The sequence below is a fragment of the Catharus ustulatus genome, chromosome 3 (genome assembly GCF_009819885.2).
Source record: "Catharus ustulatus isolate bCatUst1 chromosome 3, bCatUst1.pri.v2, whole genome shotgun sequence".
NCBI lineage: Eukaryota > Metazoa > Chordata > Aves > Passeriformes > Turdidae > Catharus > Catharus ustulatus.
The window spans coordinates 54695087-54712735 of NC_046223.1; the positions used below are offsets into that span (position 1 = coordinate 54695087).

The following is a 17649-nucleotide window of genomic DNA, read 5'->3' on the forward strand; positions in this document are numbered from 1 at the left end:
CCAGGCTCTTTTTGCAAGAAAGAGGAAAGTCCAGCCTTTGCACAGATACATGCAGAGATAATCTGAATCCACCGAGTACAGGAGTTATTTCAACTGATGGAGTGGATCACATTAGATTGTGCATTTCTGTAAGAGTGGTGTGATGGAACTCGGTAAAGATTCAAGACTTCAGAAAACAGCCAGAAGAGGGAAAATCTGGATTATCTTGGCGCTTTAGTGACACCTACTGAAAACCAATGAAATCCACCCAAATATGACTAAAGTTAATACTTTCAGGCACACACATGCATATGTATTTAGCTGCATCCATACACTTGTAATGTGGATAACTTTTCTGAATTTTCAGTGAAAACCTCTTCTTAGCTGTTACTGTTTCACTTGCCTGTAAGCACATGGAAAAACACTGCTCCCCTCTGTGTTTTACTTTCTTTTCAAAAGTAACAAAGCAGTTTCTAAAATACCAAACATACTTCTCTTTTTCTCAGCAAGGAGCCTGTATGTGAGTGCCTGCGTTTGCGCACAGCCCCGCTCCATGGTGTAGGTAAGATTTATACAAGTACAGTGTCATACTGCAGAATGGCTCAGGTTGGAAAGGACCACACCGGATCATCAGATCCAACCTCCCTGCTCAACCAGAGCTATCCGAATGCACATGGCACTCGATTGTGTCCAGACAGCTCTGGAACATTTCCAGTGAGGGAGACTCCACAACATCTCTGGACAATCTACTCCACTGCGCGATCACCAGCACATTAAAGAGATTCGTCCTAACATTCAGGTGGAACTTCCTATGCATCAGTTTCTGTCTGTTGCCTCTTGTCCAATTGCTGGGCACTTCTAAGCAGAGCCTGGATCCAAACTCTCGACACCCTCCCTTCAGATACCTAAGGCCATTGATGAGGTACCCCCTTAGTCGTCTGTCTTCTGAACAGGCCCAGTTGCCCCACCCATTCCTCATCAGAAATAAGAAATCAAATGTGGCAAAACACTGTTAACACCAACAAGTGTTATTTATTCCCCATCCTCCAGGCTCAGCCCCCGCAACCCGCCCGACTCCTCAGCGAGCACCGCCCCGACTCGGCTGCTGCGCACGCGCGCTGCCCCTCAGCCGCCTGCGTCGCGTTCTGCCATTGGGGGCGCTGCCGGCCCGAACCATTCCTCACTATTTTGAGGTGAAAACTGGGAAAACGTGTCTCCGACGAGCATCCTGCTTGCTTACACTGAGTCTCTCTTTTATAAAAATACTATTTCAGTGTGATAAAATGCCCGTTTTTTTGTTTTGATTTTTAACTGGGAACCCAGAACGTACAAACCTGGCCGGACTGGCCGCTTATCTGCTTCCCCCCGCTGGTCACTGGTGTATCCCAAGATGGAGGGCACAGCCCGAGGGCACTGACGCCTGTCCCGCGTGGGAGCGAGTGGGGTTCGGGACACCGGGAGCGGCCGGGGGACAGCGCCATGGTGAGCGTGCAGTGTTCTGTACCGGGAATTGCCAGGGGAAGAAGGGTTAGAGCAGTAGAGTCGCCCCCGTGTTGCCTATATCAGCTGTAACGCGTTTTGCTAGGGAAGTAAAGCCGGAAAACTTGCTGAAAGTGTTTTTCCAGGTCAGACGTGGTAAGTCGTAGGAAAGGCTTTCAGCCAGTTGAGAATACTTGGTGGGTTTGCTGATCCAGCACGCATGTGTGTGTCGATGTTAGAGCTGTGCCTGGTACGGGTGCTGCGCATGGTCCTCACGGCTGGTGTGGAATTGCTGCTGTAGGAGCAGCCGTCTAAAGAGCTCTCACGAAGCAAGATGTGTCTAGATTAATTTCCTTATGTCGATTTTCCCGTGTTTCTTGGATGAAGTGTGTTGTAGAATTCCTTTCTAGGGCTGCATATTAAACTCTGTGTGCTATTATCAGATATTTACTGTTCGATGTATTGCCATTTTGCAGCTGAATCAGCTGCGTTTGCTATTAGAACATATGAAATGTCTCTTGACATGAGTTAAACTCCCACTGGTCCCTTTATGCTTTGTCTCCAAGCATATGTTTATATGGCGTTGTGAATAAATGCAAACGAATTAAAATAATACAACAGCAAACTCTAGATAAAATGTTCTCTTTATATGCATTTAATATTTAATTTTTTGTTAACAGTTAAACAAATTTCCTTTTGCAGCCTCACAAGAAGAAAAAACCCTTCATAGAGAAGAAGAAAGCAGTAACATTTCACTTAGTGCACCGAAGTCAGAGGGATCCTCTTGCTGCTGATGATACTGCACCCCAGAGAGTTCTGCTGCCCACACAGAAAGTAAATATTCACTTTTATACTGAGGTTCATTCAGATAAGAAACACCATGGAGAAAGCAAGTTGGTATGCTGTTTACAATTCAAAAACATAGCCTGAGAGAAGGTAATTTTTAGTCCAGCTTACTGAAAAAAAAGGGGATGTTGTATGGAATTTCATAGTTGTGAATTACTGCCTGATGGTTGAAGGATGACTTAACTGGCATTAGAGGTGTAAATGTATTTTAAGAGCAACAGCAAAATTTGCCTGACTCACTGCGATAAAACAGGCACTGTTGGTTATGTTGCTGATGGAAAGGTCCTGCTCAGACAGCACCCAGATATGGAACCAGCTGATTACAACACCCTAATTAGCTGTGAATTAAGGTAAGAAGTGGAGAGAGGACTACAGGACTTCAACATTAAAACACTTTCAGTAGATGTGTTGCTTTTATTTGAGTAAATAAATGCATTCATTTTGATTATTTTCTTCTCCTCCTGCTTCCTAGGGGCATGACGAACAAAGAAGGGAAGAGCAGCGCAAGTATGGTGTCTTCTTTGATGATGACTATGACTATTTGCAGCACCTCAAAGAAGCCTCTGGTCCCTCTGAGCTTGTCCCGTCTGTGCGTGGACAGCAAAGCAGAATTGTCATCACAAGTGAGGGGCATATAGAAGATGAAATTCAGAGAATTACGGTAAGTAGTTTTTTTGCTAATGGTAATGCTGCTCTTTGGAGCATTCCTCTAGACACATTACTTGAGTGCATTTATTTATTTATTTATTTATTTATTTGTAAGGATTCTTTTGACCCAGACTTTCCTACAAGTAAAGCTGACAAGCCAGAGTTTACTGATGAACATTATTTTGCTAGCACAGTGTTGAAACACTTCAGGTACCCACAACAAACTTTTCTCCACAGAGGTGGCTTGCAAAAGTTTATGTTTGAACAAGTTGTGTGTTTTTCTGGGGTGAGAATTTGTTTTTAAGGTTTTTTTAGAACTTTGGAATGTTCTGGGAGTTACGAATATGCCAGGTTGTATTATCAGCACACCGTGTTTTTAAAGAGGAATGTAGTAGAAACCAGATGGAATAAAAACAAACTTTTCAATTGGTGGCATAACTTGTAGAATTTCATTATGCTGAATCACATTGGAATGGAAAAGCTTTGAAGTAATGAAGTATGCCATTGTCACTTACAGCTGAGAGTGTTTGATTTCTTTTGGTCACAGGAGTGTCTGCATCACTTTGTTAATGTGAGCTCAAATAAGAAACTGAGAACCAATATATTGTGATCATGTTTTTCTGTTTCTTTTTCTAAGGCTCCATCCATTAAGTTGCCTTCCTCAGTATTTGCCACAGAGTTTGAAGAGGATGTGGGCTTGTTAAATAAAGCTGCTCCTGTTTCAGGTATTTTTCACCTTTCTGTGATGTGAGTTGTTGTCTAAGAAGTAGATGGTAATTACAGCTTCTATTGTTGTGTCATATTTTTTTGGCTTAGAACAGGTTCAGTAGCAGACATAAATAATGATCTGTTTCAATTTGAGACTTACGTCTGTGATTCGCTAGTAAGAGTTCTTTAGCTTTGCTTGGAGAGGGTGAATCCATGAGCTCTTACTATTGTGTAGCAAATACAAACTAATAACAGGGGAAAACTGTAGATAATAGTATTAATTTATTATTCTGCCTGTTTGAATCCAAGTCTGGAACTGGATTTTCACTCAAATTCTTTTCAAATGCTGAGTAGTGTTGAAATTCCTTCATTAGTGTTATTTCAGTGTACAGGCTGTAAGTAGGTTTTTGTTATGTATCCATGTTTGCGCTGGACATTGACTCCACAGCTATCTCCATATTTCATAGCAGTAAGGAATTGTAGCAGTTCTCTCTGACCTGACAGAAGGATGCAAAAGACAGTTCTGTTAATTGCAGCAGAGAAATACTTTCTAACCTTTTGTAATGTGGGGAATTTTAGGATTGGAGATAAAATGCTGGTAGTTGATCACGTGATACTTTAACATGGATATTTTTTCTTTCACAATATTCTGTATTAAAATACATTTATGGAAGCTTAAGACCTCTAAGGAATTTTTTTTCTGAGTGATAAAAATTGACAAGAGATTGGTGACGTGCCCTGGTTTCTATCAAATCAAATGTTCTTGAGAAATTTTGTGATTCTTTGGTTTAAGCTTTCCTTACTGCAAATTAACAGTCCAGCTGGATTGGTTTTTATCCAGGAAAATAGCTGTGTAATGTCAGAGAAATGTAAATATTTGTTTTGTTTTTTCAACTTTCTAGGACCACGTCTAGATTTTGACCCAGATATCGTTGCCGCTCTTGATGATGATTTTGACTTTGACAATCCAGAAAATATCCTGGAAGATGATTTTGTTCTACAAGCAAATAAACCACAGAAGAGGTAGAGAGAGCTTTGTTGAAGTATTTGTCGTATGTAAATAGGAGAGATGGTGTTTGCTATTGCATGTGGTGGAGTAGGAAGCTGCGATGGTTTCAGATTTCAAATTGAATACTTTGCTGTGTTGAAAAAAGCATTATCTTGTGTTATTTGGATGGTAGTTTGCAAAACCAAATTTCTTTTGTTGTCCAAGAGATGTATTTCATTTGTTACTTTGAGCTCATGGGTTATATGCAATGTTTGGAACAGTAGTGCTCTTGAACTGTTTAAAACATTGTCATCTATTGTATGTAAAATACATCAGTCTTAGTATGGATGAAGGCCAATGGGTGTTTCTTAAACATTTACAAATGCTTCATGTGATACCCTACTGCATTTTATCTACTTAGGTTTTGGTATAATTTTCATAATTTCATGAACAGTAAGAAATTCTCCTTGTTTTAATAGTCAAGAATGCAGCTGATATTTTTCTGCTTTAACATATACAACTGAATATAAAAATAACTTCAGTGTCAGTGCACAGATGCGTGAGCCAACCAGCAATGCTTTCAGCTCTCAGACAAAAGTCTCACTCAAGATTTAAATCTGTTATTGCCAAATTGTTTCAGAGAGCGCAGCATAGGTCAGATCTATATAAAGGTCCACGTATTATTCTAAAACTATTTTATACTTCTGTTCAGGGGACCAAATACTGAGGATGAAGATGAATGGGAAGATATGGAAGATGATAGTGATGAAAAGGATAGCTGCAGTACTGATAATGACTATGATTCAGAAGGTCCTTTGTCAGATGATGAGGCTAATGGACGGACAAAAGAATTCCTTTTTATGCAAGAAGAAACCAGGAGTCGTTTCACAGAATATTCTATGACATCCTCTGTAATAAGACGGAATGAGCAGTTAACCCTGTTGGATGACAGATTTGAGAAGGTGAGGCAGCCCAAGAGTGTAACTGTGAAAGGTTTAAATGCTTCTTTGTTGATTCATTTCATCAGACAATGTCCTGTATACCTTTACAGATTTTGTTGCTTTTAGCAGTCAGGGCATCAACCCACTGCTCTTTGCATGTATTCTGCATTTAATACGTGGTACATTTAGAGGCTTGTGTCACCTATGTTATTGTGCAAATTGCTATTGAAAGGCCTAGCACTGATGGAGGCAAACAAAATTATTCTGATGACTATATGAGCATTCATAATTAGTATTACACTTCTGTCTGAGAGGCTCAGTTCAGCACAGCAAGCCATTTGCAGGTCCCTGGTAAAGTATACATTCATGTACTGATGTTAGAGCAGTGGTAATAGGGTGTAACTTTTGTTCTGAGCAGTGACAGGCTTCTTAAGGCATAGATGGAAATAATGCATCAGAATAGAAAAAGTTTTCTAGAAGCTGATTTATATAGTATTATAAGATAACTTTATGAGTCCCATGTGGAAAGAATGTAAGTAAGGAGGAAATCCTACTGTAGATGTTTTTGGCAGTTATTCAGCAAATGAGAGGGGAGAGGAAAAAGAGGCAAATAAAATGTGTGGCACTTTAAGCTATCAAGAAGTTGCATGACAAATATGGTCTAATTACAGATATCCACTTCTTTATTTTAGTTTTATGAACAATTTGATGAAGATGAGATTGGAGCCTTAGATAACGTGGAGTTAGAAGGCTACATTAACACAGACAATGCTCGGTTGCAGGAAGTCCTGGATGATTACTATAAAGAGAAAGCAAAGAAGTATGTATTCCCAGAAGTACTGCTTCACATAAGTGGTTCTGTAATCCTCTGTTTATATGGAAATTTTGGGTGTGTTGTTTCAAGTTCATGTGCTCAAAGATTGCATCTCGCTATAAAAGCAGCTGCATATGAGTATTACCCATTTGTATGATAAAATTAAGTGGAGGAATTTTGTTGGTTTGAATAGGTTATGCTCCTTTTGTATAATTGTGTTGAACTTAATGTAAGCACTATCTTTTAGAGGCATTCATCCTCTTGAAAAGCAGAAATACTTGTTCTGTTGACTGTGTCTTAGTACTAATGCTTTAGTTTATTTTGAGGAGGCTTACTTAAGGAAAATCTTTTTGCTGCAAATTTCATTGGAAATGGCTTTCTTGGGTCTGGGGCTTTACTATAGGGAGTCTGGGCTTACATAATTGCACATTTTCAAGAAGAGATAAACTGTATGTTTTTCTTCCCTGAACTTTTTCGAAGTTGTGTGAAATTGGATGCTCTTGAACCTGATGAAAATTTGGACTCTCCTGCAAATGAAGAAAGTGAGGAAGAAAAGGAAGAAATAGTAACTGTAGTTATTGAGGAGCCAAAAGAAAAGTGGGATTGCGAATCCATTTTGAGTAAGTATTTTGTGTAAGCACTTATCAAAGTAAATGATAGGTGATTTCAGAACTTTTCTGACAGTGCTTCAGGTAAAATGGTTTGTTCTCAGAGCACAATAGGAGGAATTTTCAAAACCTAAGTAGCAGTACAATTCATCATTTCTGTTTGCAAGCCTGTCTTGACTACTTTCTTTTTTCTTTGTGACTTAGGTACCTATTCAAACTTATATAATCACCCAACACTTATTAAGGAGCCATCAAAGGTAAAATTACTAAACTTACTCTGATGAATAACACTGGGTAAACTTGAGATAAATGTGTTTGTTTTCTCAATGGGTATCTGTTTTAAAAGACAAGGAGCAGAAATGAGGGTTGGGGAGGCCTCTGGTATTATTTCTTCACTGAAGAAGAGGTTCAGTGTGTTTTTCTTATTAGAGCAGTTCAAAATTTCTGTAGTAGCTAGGCAGAAACAGCAAGGAATTTCCTTTGTTGTTTCCTGTGAGACACCTTTGTGTAATCTGTGTCTCACTGCATATATTGTTCAGGTTTATTTTCCTGTCTGAAACAATTTATTCTAGTTCTTTGGTCTTCCATCTGTTACCCATCATTAGAGCACAGCTTAATATCCCCAAATTTGAAAGAAAACCTTTTTCTTGCAAGCTTATAAATGAATATTAAAGGAATATACCTAAGTTCTTTATTTTTTCAGTATTATTTAAATAAAAGAGGAAAATGTTTTTCTTGTTCTGGAAGTCCAGCTTTTTCACAGATGTTTTGATTTTTTACTTTGGGATTAATGTGTGTTTTGTGAGGGAGTTAAACAGCATGAGGAGACTTAACATTTATTGCAGTTAAATCTGGATCTGAAGTTTTTCCACTGATCAGGAAATGCCACATGCACTTCTTGGAGAAGCAGCTAGGGGCCACTAATACATATGCACTCTCTATTTTAGCCCAAGCCAATAAAAATTTCTCAGAAGACTGGAATTCCCCTACATGTCTTGCCTGAGAAAGGTCTCACTGCTAAGCAGGTGGAACGCATGCAAATGATAAATGGTAGTGACCTGCCAAAAGCATCAACACAGCCTCGTTCCAAAGCTGAGAGCAAAGAGGATCGCAAAGCCAGAAAACAGGCAATAAAAGAGGAGCGAAAGGTACACCTGACTGGAAAGAAAACCTTGCAAATTTTATGTTTTCTGAATTCTGTCTTAGGAACTTTGTTTAAAACTCACTTGTTATGTCTGAGGGTAATGGGAAAAACTTGCTGGTCTCAAAAGACTAATTATTGCTTCTTAAAAAAAAATCTACTGAAAAGAAAGTTTACATCATAATTTTGTCTTTCTGGTTTCCAGTATCAAAACTTGGGGTCTGTTACTGTGGTCACTACTACAGATACAACTTCTGAAGGAATGTCAGATTTCCTTGCAATCTAGAGTAGCAAAGGAAATAGTTATGATGTCTCGGTAACACAAAGTGAAGAGTATCTCAAAGATACCTGGAAAATCCTGATTGGCTGCAGTGAAATCTTAGCTGTCTGACTTCGGAACAGAAGTTGCCAGCATATTAGAATCTTTAGCTAACCAAAGATATTTAACCTGTTGGCATACATATTGATTACTAATAATTAGTGCCATAAATAATACTATTGTCCAGATTGCTCTTGTTTTTATGATTTAGGAGAGTTAATTGGAATGGTTTGATTTTGCATGTTAATTCCTATTTATAAGTCTTTCATTATTCCTGTGTACAGGAACGCAGAATGGAGAAGAAAGCCAACAAGCTGGCCTTCAAACAGGAGAAAACAAGACAAGAAAAAGAGTTGCTCAATCTGAAACAAAACGTGCAAGGTCTGAAGCTGTCCTGATGAAACTGAGAAACGTAATGTGGAAACATCCCTAATTTTTCATTTGTATTGAGAAGGGAACTGCTAACTCACACCTTTGCCAGTCCTGCTCAAAGGGAATTGTTCAAATCTCACTGTAACAAGACCCAGTAATTTGTCATTTTTTCTGAAGTGAAATTCTGTATGAAATAATGTATTGGTGATATCTGTTCTGTCATGAGTGACATGGCAGTTGCTGCAAAGTTTCACTATGGTAAAAATGTAATAAAATTACGAATATTTTTCTTAAAAGTTATCAATGAAGAGTGTTATATATATACAGTAGTTTCACGAATACAAGCCGCACGGATTATAAGCCGCACCCCCGGTGCCTCGACAATGTTGCTGTCTTTGTCAATAGATAAGCCGCACCCCGAATATTAGCCGCACTTTCGTTCGTCGCGAGAATCCGTGCGCAGCTTTCACAAATTGGCCAATTAGTAAGAGGATCGCGGCATAGCGGGCTTTACTGGCTCGGGGCGGGGCCAGGCAGGCTCGGCCCGCTCATGGTTGCCGACGGGGCCGGGTGGCCCAGCTCAGCGCCACGGCTCGGCGGGGCTGGCCGGGTGGTGCTGCCGCCGCCGCCGGGCTCGCTGGCCCCCCTCTCCCGTCAGCACCGCCCCGCTGCCGCGTTCGCTCGCCCGGCTGGCAGGGCTGCCGCCGCCGGGCTCGCCGCCCGCCCCGCTGCCGCTTTCGCTCGCCCCGCGCCGCGCCTCGCGAGCGCCGCGCCCGCCCCGCGCCGCGCCCGCCCCGCGGCGCTTTCGCGGCTCGCGGCTCGCGGTTCGCGGCTCGCGGCGGCGCTTTCGCGGCTCGCGGCTCGCGGTTCGCGGCTCGCGGCTCGCGGTTCGCGGCTCGCGGCTCGCGGCTCGCGGTTCGCGGCTCGCGGCTCGCGGCGGCGCTTTCGCGGCTCGCGGTTCGCGGCTCGCGGTTCGCGGCTCGCGGTTCGCGGTTCGCGGCTCACGGCGGCGCTTTCGCGGCTCGCGGCTCGCGGTTCGCGGCTCGCGGTTCGCGGCTCGCGGTTCGCGGTTCGCGGCTCGCGGTTCGCGGCTCACGGCGGCGCTTTCGCGGCTCGCGGCTCGCGGCTCGCGGCTCGCGGTTCGCGGCTCGCGGCTCGCGGCTCGCGGTTCGCGGCTCGCGGTTCGCGGCTCACGGCGGCGCTTTCGCGGCTCGCGGTTCGCGGCTCACGGCGGCGCTTTCGCGGCGAGCGGCGGCGCTTTCGCGAGCGCCGCGTTCGCTCGCGCCGCCGGCAGGGCTGCCGCCGCCGCCACCACGCTCGCCGGCCGCCCCCTCCCGTCTGCACCGCCGCCGCGTTTCCTCGCCCTGGCCGGCACTGCAGGCCCCCGCACCGCCGGGCTCCCCCACGCTGCTGGCCCCGATTATGCTGGGCTTCCCCCGCTGCCAGGCAGCCCCACCCGCCGGCCTTCCTGCTTCTGCCATGCTCCCCTGCACTGCTAGCCCCAGTTCTCCCGGGCTCCCCCGCCCTGCTGGCTCAGGCTCCGCCGCCCGCCCCCGACACTGCTGGCCCCGCCTCTGCCAGGCTTTCCCACCTCTGCCGGGGCCGGCCGGGCTCCAGCTTGGCTTGGGGCTGCCGCGGGCTCTCACTTCCGTGTTGGCAGCTTTTAGAATTTTGTTAATAGATTAGCCGCCCCGGAATATTAGCCGCACTTCCGGGTTTCCACCAAAATTTTGGTCAAATTGGTGCGGCTTGTATTCGTGAAATTACTGTATATTTGTTGAATGTATTCAACAAATCAGCAAAATTCCACAGATTTGATCTGGTTAGATTCTTTTATTAAATTATTTCAGTTTACAAAACAGTATTTTCATTTATGTCTTCTCTCTTTTACGCTGATGGTTGACTATAGTTCCTTGCTATGATATAGTTTTGCAAGTCAAGGAGTTTACACCCACTCCTCCTTGGATTGTTTTTTTGTTTGGTTGGTTGGTTTTTGGGGGTAGGTTATTTATTGTTTTGGTTCTATGATGGAAGCCTTTTTGTAAACAAAGGTGTCTGAAAAGCTGTTGTGTAGCTAGACGTCGCTGTTACCTAACCTGAGTTTTACATTTCCTGGCAAATAAAGTCTGTAGCAATGACACTTGGAGTTGCAGTAGTCAGTGACCATTAATATTGCCATTGGAATTGGATTTGCTGGAAGTGCTCAGTCTGAGTAGAATGGCAAACAAACAGCAGAATCTTGGGTAGGAAGTGTATGTTGCAGATAGTCACTGTCTTGTTTCTGCAATACTTTTCCTCAGGTCTTGTGTTAAACCTGCTTAATTGGAGTACAAACTTACTACTCGCTACAGTTGTTGTTAAAACTTCCTGAATATGGGCTGAGGGCCAAAATCTGTAGGTTTGGCGTGAACTTAAATGTTTATACTGAGAACATTATTTTGATAGTGACTGGTCCATAAAGTGAATGAAATTAATAGGATTTGTAGTCAGTCCTGAATCTATCTGTATTCATAAAAAACCACCTTTGCTTTAGGTCTGTATGATAAAGACAGCAATCTTCTGCCTTTATGTGAAAAATTAACCTTTTTTACTGGAAAGGACATGGTAACCAATACATCAGTGGAGTGGCTTGACTACTGGTGAATTCAAAGCATCTTCAATATTCCTTCAATAGTTTTGTGAATACTAGATGGAGGCAAGCTAACAGGGACTGATGAAGTCTTTTAATGTACAGAAACAATTCCAAATACTTGTTTTTATTGGAAGAAAGCTTTTATATTTTAATTGGTAAAGTAATATGATTTTGGAGAAGGGGAAATAAAGAGATGTTTGAGTCTACAAGTTTTGATCACTGCTCAGAAAGCTGAAGTATCAATAGAGTATACACATCTAGATTAAGCCTTCATTTTCTAGAGCTGTCTGTTAACAGAATCAATAGAAATAATCTGTAAAATTAGAGAGAGTTTCAGTGTTTTCCTTTAGCTGATGCCTCTACTAGTTTTCACGTGTTTGACAAGCTTAAGCAGGGTCTGCCTGTGTCATAATTGCTAATTGTGTAATCACTGGTTCTATGGTAACTGGAATACTGACCACCCAGTACTCATGACTCTTGACAACAAAACAGAAGGACATCAGTCAGATACCAGGAAGTAAGTTCAATGGAACAAGTAAGTAACGGATGCTGTTCAGTGCTTTGGGGTGGAATATGATTTTGTGGTTTACCAAAAGGACAATCTTTTACTAAAGCCGGTGCACATGCTCTTTGCTAGATTTCTCATCACTGATTTAGTGGTACTGTGCTTATACCTAAAGTCCTTTAGAATAGAAACAAAAGGAAAAAAAGCCAGAAACCCTGAGGGGTTGAAAATAGAATAAAGAGGTGGGGGAGGAAGAGGAATGCACTTGAAAGGAAGAGTATGGTCTGGACCGAGGACAGACACAGCTGTTGCTTGGAAACAGAAGGGGAAAGATGTTTAAACAAAGGCAATAGGAAAGGAGTCAAAAAGATTACAGAATTGCTTTGTTCTCTGCGCTTGTAATCAGTGACTAACGCTGCAGTGTGGTAAAATCCCAAGGAAAAGGTAAGAAACAAAAGCAGTCATTCATCTGCTTAGCAAGAAAAGGATTTCTTTTGTTTTAGCAAGAGCAGGTAAAGAACACTTACATGGGTAGTCCTTACAGAAGTTAATTTAATGAAGTACATCTAGGTTACAAGTCAAATGAAAAGGACTCTTTTTTCCTGAAGTTTTCCAACAGGCTATTTTTGTTTAATACAACTCATGTCCCTGTTCTGAAATGAGTGTGATTGTCTTTGGAGTTAAAAGGGCCTGAAACTACTTTCCATGTAACTTTTACACCTATTTTTCCCCCAAATAACCCATATTTAACATCAACAAAGTAAGATGATCTTGGAATGCTGTTTAGCATATAATGGAAACAGTCCATATATAATAATGGTCCATAATAATGAAGGTCGTGCCATACTTTGCAAGACACTTTCTACCTAAGCCATTTTTGGATATCACTAGCTCCTGCTGATGTCCAAACCATAAATCTGGGTGGGTGCAGGTCACCTGCTCTGAATTTAGGCAGTGATGAACTTAAGTATTGTTTCACCATCTCCTCAGCCAAATGTGATATCATTGTGAAAGCACATACCTGAGCAGTCATGTGGAAAACAGAATGCTGCCTGTCATAGCAAAGGAGAGCTTGTGCTTTGTTGGAGCAGGATAAATCAGGAGGGAGCTCTACAAAAAGGAACCCTGGTATGCAACAGGAGAGTTGGATTTGATAATTCTTGGGTCCTTTCCAGTTCAGGATCTTCTGTAATTCTTTGGAGATGCCCCTTTCTGACAATGAAGTACTTGTTCCAGCAAGGGCCCTGTCCAAGTGCCGACTCTGCCACGGTCATGACGTCCTGTGCTGTGTAACCGAGACTCTTGCATTTTGCACAGCTGCCTGAAGTCAAGGCCTGCCTCCTTCTACAACCTGTGGAAAACACTTTGTATATTTTGCGGTAGAAACCCCTTCTTTTTAATGGGAATTTCAGTGCATTTAGCTGAAATGGGTAATGAGCACGGGGGAAGAAAGTGGCTGCTGGTGGAGAAGTGGCTTGAACAAGTTTAAAACAGCAAATTAGCTAGTAACTGCTTTCATTAGTGACATTGATTAGAGAATTTATCATCCACAGACACACTGAATTCATCTTCACTCTTGCACTGTCTTAATTTACCTGCTTGTCCAAAACCATGTTTACTATACACTGAATTGAAAAGGATGTATTTTCTCTTTGTGAGGCATAAATTACTAATTTGCAGCTTCCTTTTTTGTTCCAGGGTTTTAAGCTGAATTTGTTATTTCAGTCTTCTTGGAAAAAATAGACTAACAAACCATCTGATAAGTAGTCCCTTTGACAGCATAATATGGGTACCAGGCTCTGTTCCAAAGCCTGCTGAAGTGAATGAAAAGATTCCCCTTGACCTCTCTGATCCCTGGATTACAAACAATGCATGGCTGCATGGTTTGCCTGGCACAACCCAAATGCAGGGCTTTTCTGCAAGGGGTGGGGCTTGCACGTACCCCTCTGCTCCTCAGTTTGTGTTACTGATCCTGTATCTCTGTGGCAGATCAGATCAGCCCTGCAATAGTGCTAAAACCTGTTTTGGCAAGGAAAGAACCCAAACAAAGTAAACAAAAATGCACTGAAATCAGAGTGACTGCAAGAACCAAGACAAAGGTGCAATTACTTTGCATTAGTAGTTCCGTGTTTGGTATCTCAAGATTCACGAAGAGCATAATGGTTTTATCTCGCAAAATAGTTTGAAAAGAGAGAGCTCTCTGTTATGAGAGAGGTGAGAAGTTTCGTGTCACTGTGAGCAGTGTGAGATCCAAGTCCTATGATGACTTTCCATGCCCTGATGATGCAGGACTGGTTTGCTCCTTAGCGAGCACGGCACAGGTGTCTGCTGCTCTTCAAGTACTGCAGAGGAGTTTTCCTTTCAACTTTGCTGTCAAAAATGTCTAGAAACAGAAGGTAAGGACCTGAATCATATTCAGGTTCAAAGGAAAATGAGGATTTAGAAGTGTGTTTTAGTAGAATGAGGTGTGTTTTAGTCTAGCTGAACTTAGCCAAAACATCTTGCTTAGGCATCTGCTTAATTCCCATGGAGAGAGAGTGGACAGCATAGAGAAATTATTAAGAACATTGAGAGAATAGCTGAGAATTAGAAAGGGAGAGTAAGCAAAATAAGATAGGAACAGGGTCTTTAATAAGATAGGTTCTTTAATTTACCAGCTGTGGATGCACTCATGCAATTCCCAGTGCAGGAAAGAGGCTTTAGTTTGGTCCTTGCTTCCATGGTGTTCCTCACAAAAGGCATTGCCCATCCTGTTGCAGAAGAGTGAGAGTGATGCTAAAATCTGAAACACTTCTGAATCTTACAACCTCTTTTATTGTGATGCATGACTCTTCCACAAATTTGGCACTGGGTATCCTATCTACCTAAAATTTCCCTATGCTTCCAGCTGCAGGTGCTATGCCTCGCTTTCCTTCTGCATTATCAGGTTACAGGTGCTGGTAAGGAGCTGCTTCCATTCAACCTGGGGCTGTGATTCTTTCAGTGGTATTGGTGGGATGGGCAGCATTGCTGTTGGTCAGAGGAGAGACCCCAGTTTGGAATACATCTAAACTCAGAGAACTAGTAATGAACATACTGGACCCTTGATCAGGATCAGACTGTTCTCCTTAACTAAGAAAGAAAGAAAACCAGGTGTATGTGAGGAGGAGTCTAATGGGCAGCTCCTGTTCACAGACCCAATCTGTTGTTCTCTGCATGTCACTATTTGGACTGCTCTCCAGCCCATCCCTGAGCAGAACAAATTGGAAATGGCTTTTATTTCTTGTTAGTGTTAAACCGTAGCTGTACTTTTTACTTTATTGACAGCTTTTACAAGTTTTGATTAAGTCCTTCAGGAATTTAACTGAATCCAAAATAAATATTGCTGCATCTCCCCGCTCCTGAATATAAGTAACTTTAAAGACTGAATAAGAAACGATCACTACAACCCATAAACAATGTTTTTTCTTTGCATCTTAGCAGATCCAGTGTCCCAAGAAAGCCTTCAACTTGAAGTGGAAGCCTTTCAGCATCTTGAAACAGAGACTATAGGCAAGAGAAATTGCCACTGTGAAGAAGCAGCCCCTGCAACAGGTATAGTTAAAACTGAAATGTTGTGTGTGTTATCTCCATATGAAGTCTTTCATTCAGTAACACTATTGTTTCCTCCAAGGACAAAGCCTGGATGTTGTGGATGAGTCTCACATATGTGCTTGACTGGGTGCCAAATTCTTTCTTCACCCTCCCTGTGCTGCTAGTGTTTGGGAATATTTCTCTGTTGAGAAGCCAAATCAGACGTCATGCCTACCCTAGGCACGTAAGTGTCTTTGCTCTTTGAGTAAATGTTCATATATATATATGTTAAAGGTAATGTGAATCTCTAATAGATTTCTTTTCACCTACATCTGAAAAAGAGCATGATTCAAGATAGTTGGTGCATGAATGCCCAAGGTTGAACCTGAGACCTGCCCTTACACAGATGAAGTTGCAGAGATTCATTGCCATTTTACTGAAGGGTTTAAAGATGTATTTGAGCTGAACTTATTTACAGAGATGGAGGAAAAGATACTGAAGTTCTTACTGGGTCAAGTAATTTTGCTGGGAGGAGGTGAATATACATGGACATGCATGGTTATCATTTTACCTAGAGATGCAAATTTGCTACTGATTTGGCTGACTGATGTTGTAAAATGTCCTTTAAAATCAGGTATGGAAAGAAACAGTACACAAAGTTTTGAAGTAAAAATAATGTGACAAATAGAGAATAAAAGATGTTGGTCATGGTGTCTTCTAATCCTTCCTAAGCTCTCTTAGGTCTGCCACGACTGTGGTATTTTGGAGCGTATTGTTTTTTATCCTTCTTCTGATGCTGTCAATAGATAGTTAAGGGCTGAACCAGTTTCCCTGTGCCTTTCAAAAAAACGCAAATTCCATTTGTTTCTAATGTTTTCTCTTTCCCTAATGTTTTCTTTTTCCCTTAGAAAAAAAGAAGCCTTGCTCTAAGATATTTCTGTCCCTTGCAAGACGGAAGTGTAGTTTGTTTCTTCTCCTATTTCCATTACAGAAACAGCCAGGGAAGAAATTCAACTGGAAGCAGCATTATGAGTATTTTCTTAATACTATTCAATCAGCCAAGCAGGTCACAAAACTCTGAAGGAGGGCCACCGTCTTCCACCTTCTCCCCCCTTCTCCCCCACCAAGCACCAATCCAGATTTGTGTTCTGCTTTCTTTTTGCTATTCTTGTACTGATCTTTGATAAGGCAGTGACATATTATTAACCACAGATGGGATTCAGTTTTGCATCCTGGCACAACAGAATGTGAACATTAATTCCCTCCATAGGCTCTAATTTTCAGCTCTATTTTTTTGGCTTAAATTGAGCAGGAATGCAAGGGAGAGACAGTGAGGAGGAGGAGGGAATTAGCCATACATTTTAAAGTTAAGGGTAGCAAGTCTGTGGTCTGATATTAACACTTCAGGAGGAGAGTCAGGATAGCTGTACTAACCTATAACAGAGGGTGAAATGCATCCTCTCTCCATTCCAAACAAGTAGTGTACACAGGCTTCCCCACTCCCACGGGGGTGGCTTTTTCACTGTCCGCTTCTCCACCCAGCTTTGCAGACAGGGAATGGCGTTTAGAAAAGGACAGGTCTGGTTTACCACTTAATAGCAGGTTCAGCCTCTGCACAGAGCTCCCTGTGTTAAAAGTTACAGATCCAAAAAGATGCGCACACAGTATCTCATGATAGTGTGATTTATAAAATGTGGGAGCAACCTAGAAAAGGGTGTCAGTGGAGTACTGCCTGCCTTAGGAAGGCAGAGAGCAGAAGGGAGAAGAGGGAGCTCTTTGAGCTCGCTTCCGGAGCAGGAATTCATGACTGATAGCAAAAGCAGCTGCCATGATTCCAGCCTCTATCCTCTCCTAGATCACAGCAATGCAATATAAGCAGCAGGACGCATCTTTCTTCCTTGATTGGGGTCAAGCGCCTCTCTGAATTTCCACTGGTGAGTTCTTTAATGACTGTTATTTCTGGTCTTACTTTACCAGTGCTAAGAGCAGACCCTCCCTTTCCTTCTCACTCTTGGAGGAAATCAAGTTGTGCAAGAGCAGCGGTACTTGTGGAAAAAGGAATTGGAGAATTGCTTTTTAGGAAGGACAAATTGCTGAGCGGCCTAGTGAGGATATAT

The 17649-nt window shown here is 42.2% G+C and overlaps 1 protein-coding gene and 1 long non-coding RNA gene across 2 annotated transcripts; both read left to right on the forward strand.

Annotated features, from left to right (window-relative positions):
* The first annotated feature begins 1179 nt into the window (after positions 1 to 1179).
* Positions 1180 to 9143, forward strand: LTV1 (LTV1 ribosome biogenesis factor). The gene is made up of 11 exons (XM_033056608.1): positions 1180 to 1461; positions 2161 to 2292; positions 2777 to 2965; positions 3590 to 3677; positions 4563 to 4683; positions 5361 to 5610; positions 6282 to 6409; positions 6884 to 7023; positions 7216 to 7268; positions 7959 to 8159; positions 8756 to 9143. The coding sequence occupies exons 1-11, from the start codon at positions 1459 to 1461 to the stop codon at positions 8867 to 8869; spliced, it is 1419 nt and encodes a 472-aa protein (XP_032912499.1). The 5' UTR covers positions 1180 to 1458; the 3' UTR covers positions 8870 to 9143.
* A 2803-nt stretch (positions 9144 to 11946) lies between these two features.
* Positions 11947 to 15742, forward strand: LOC116993436. Its single transcript, XR_004417293.1, has 3 exons — positions 11947 to 12010; positions 15440 to 15553; positions 15633 to 15742. It is a non-coding gene; the product is annotated as an uncharacterized LOC116993436 (long non-coding RNA).
* Positions 15743 to 17649: the final 1907 nt, after the last annotated feature.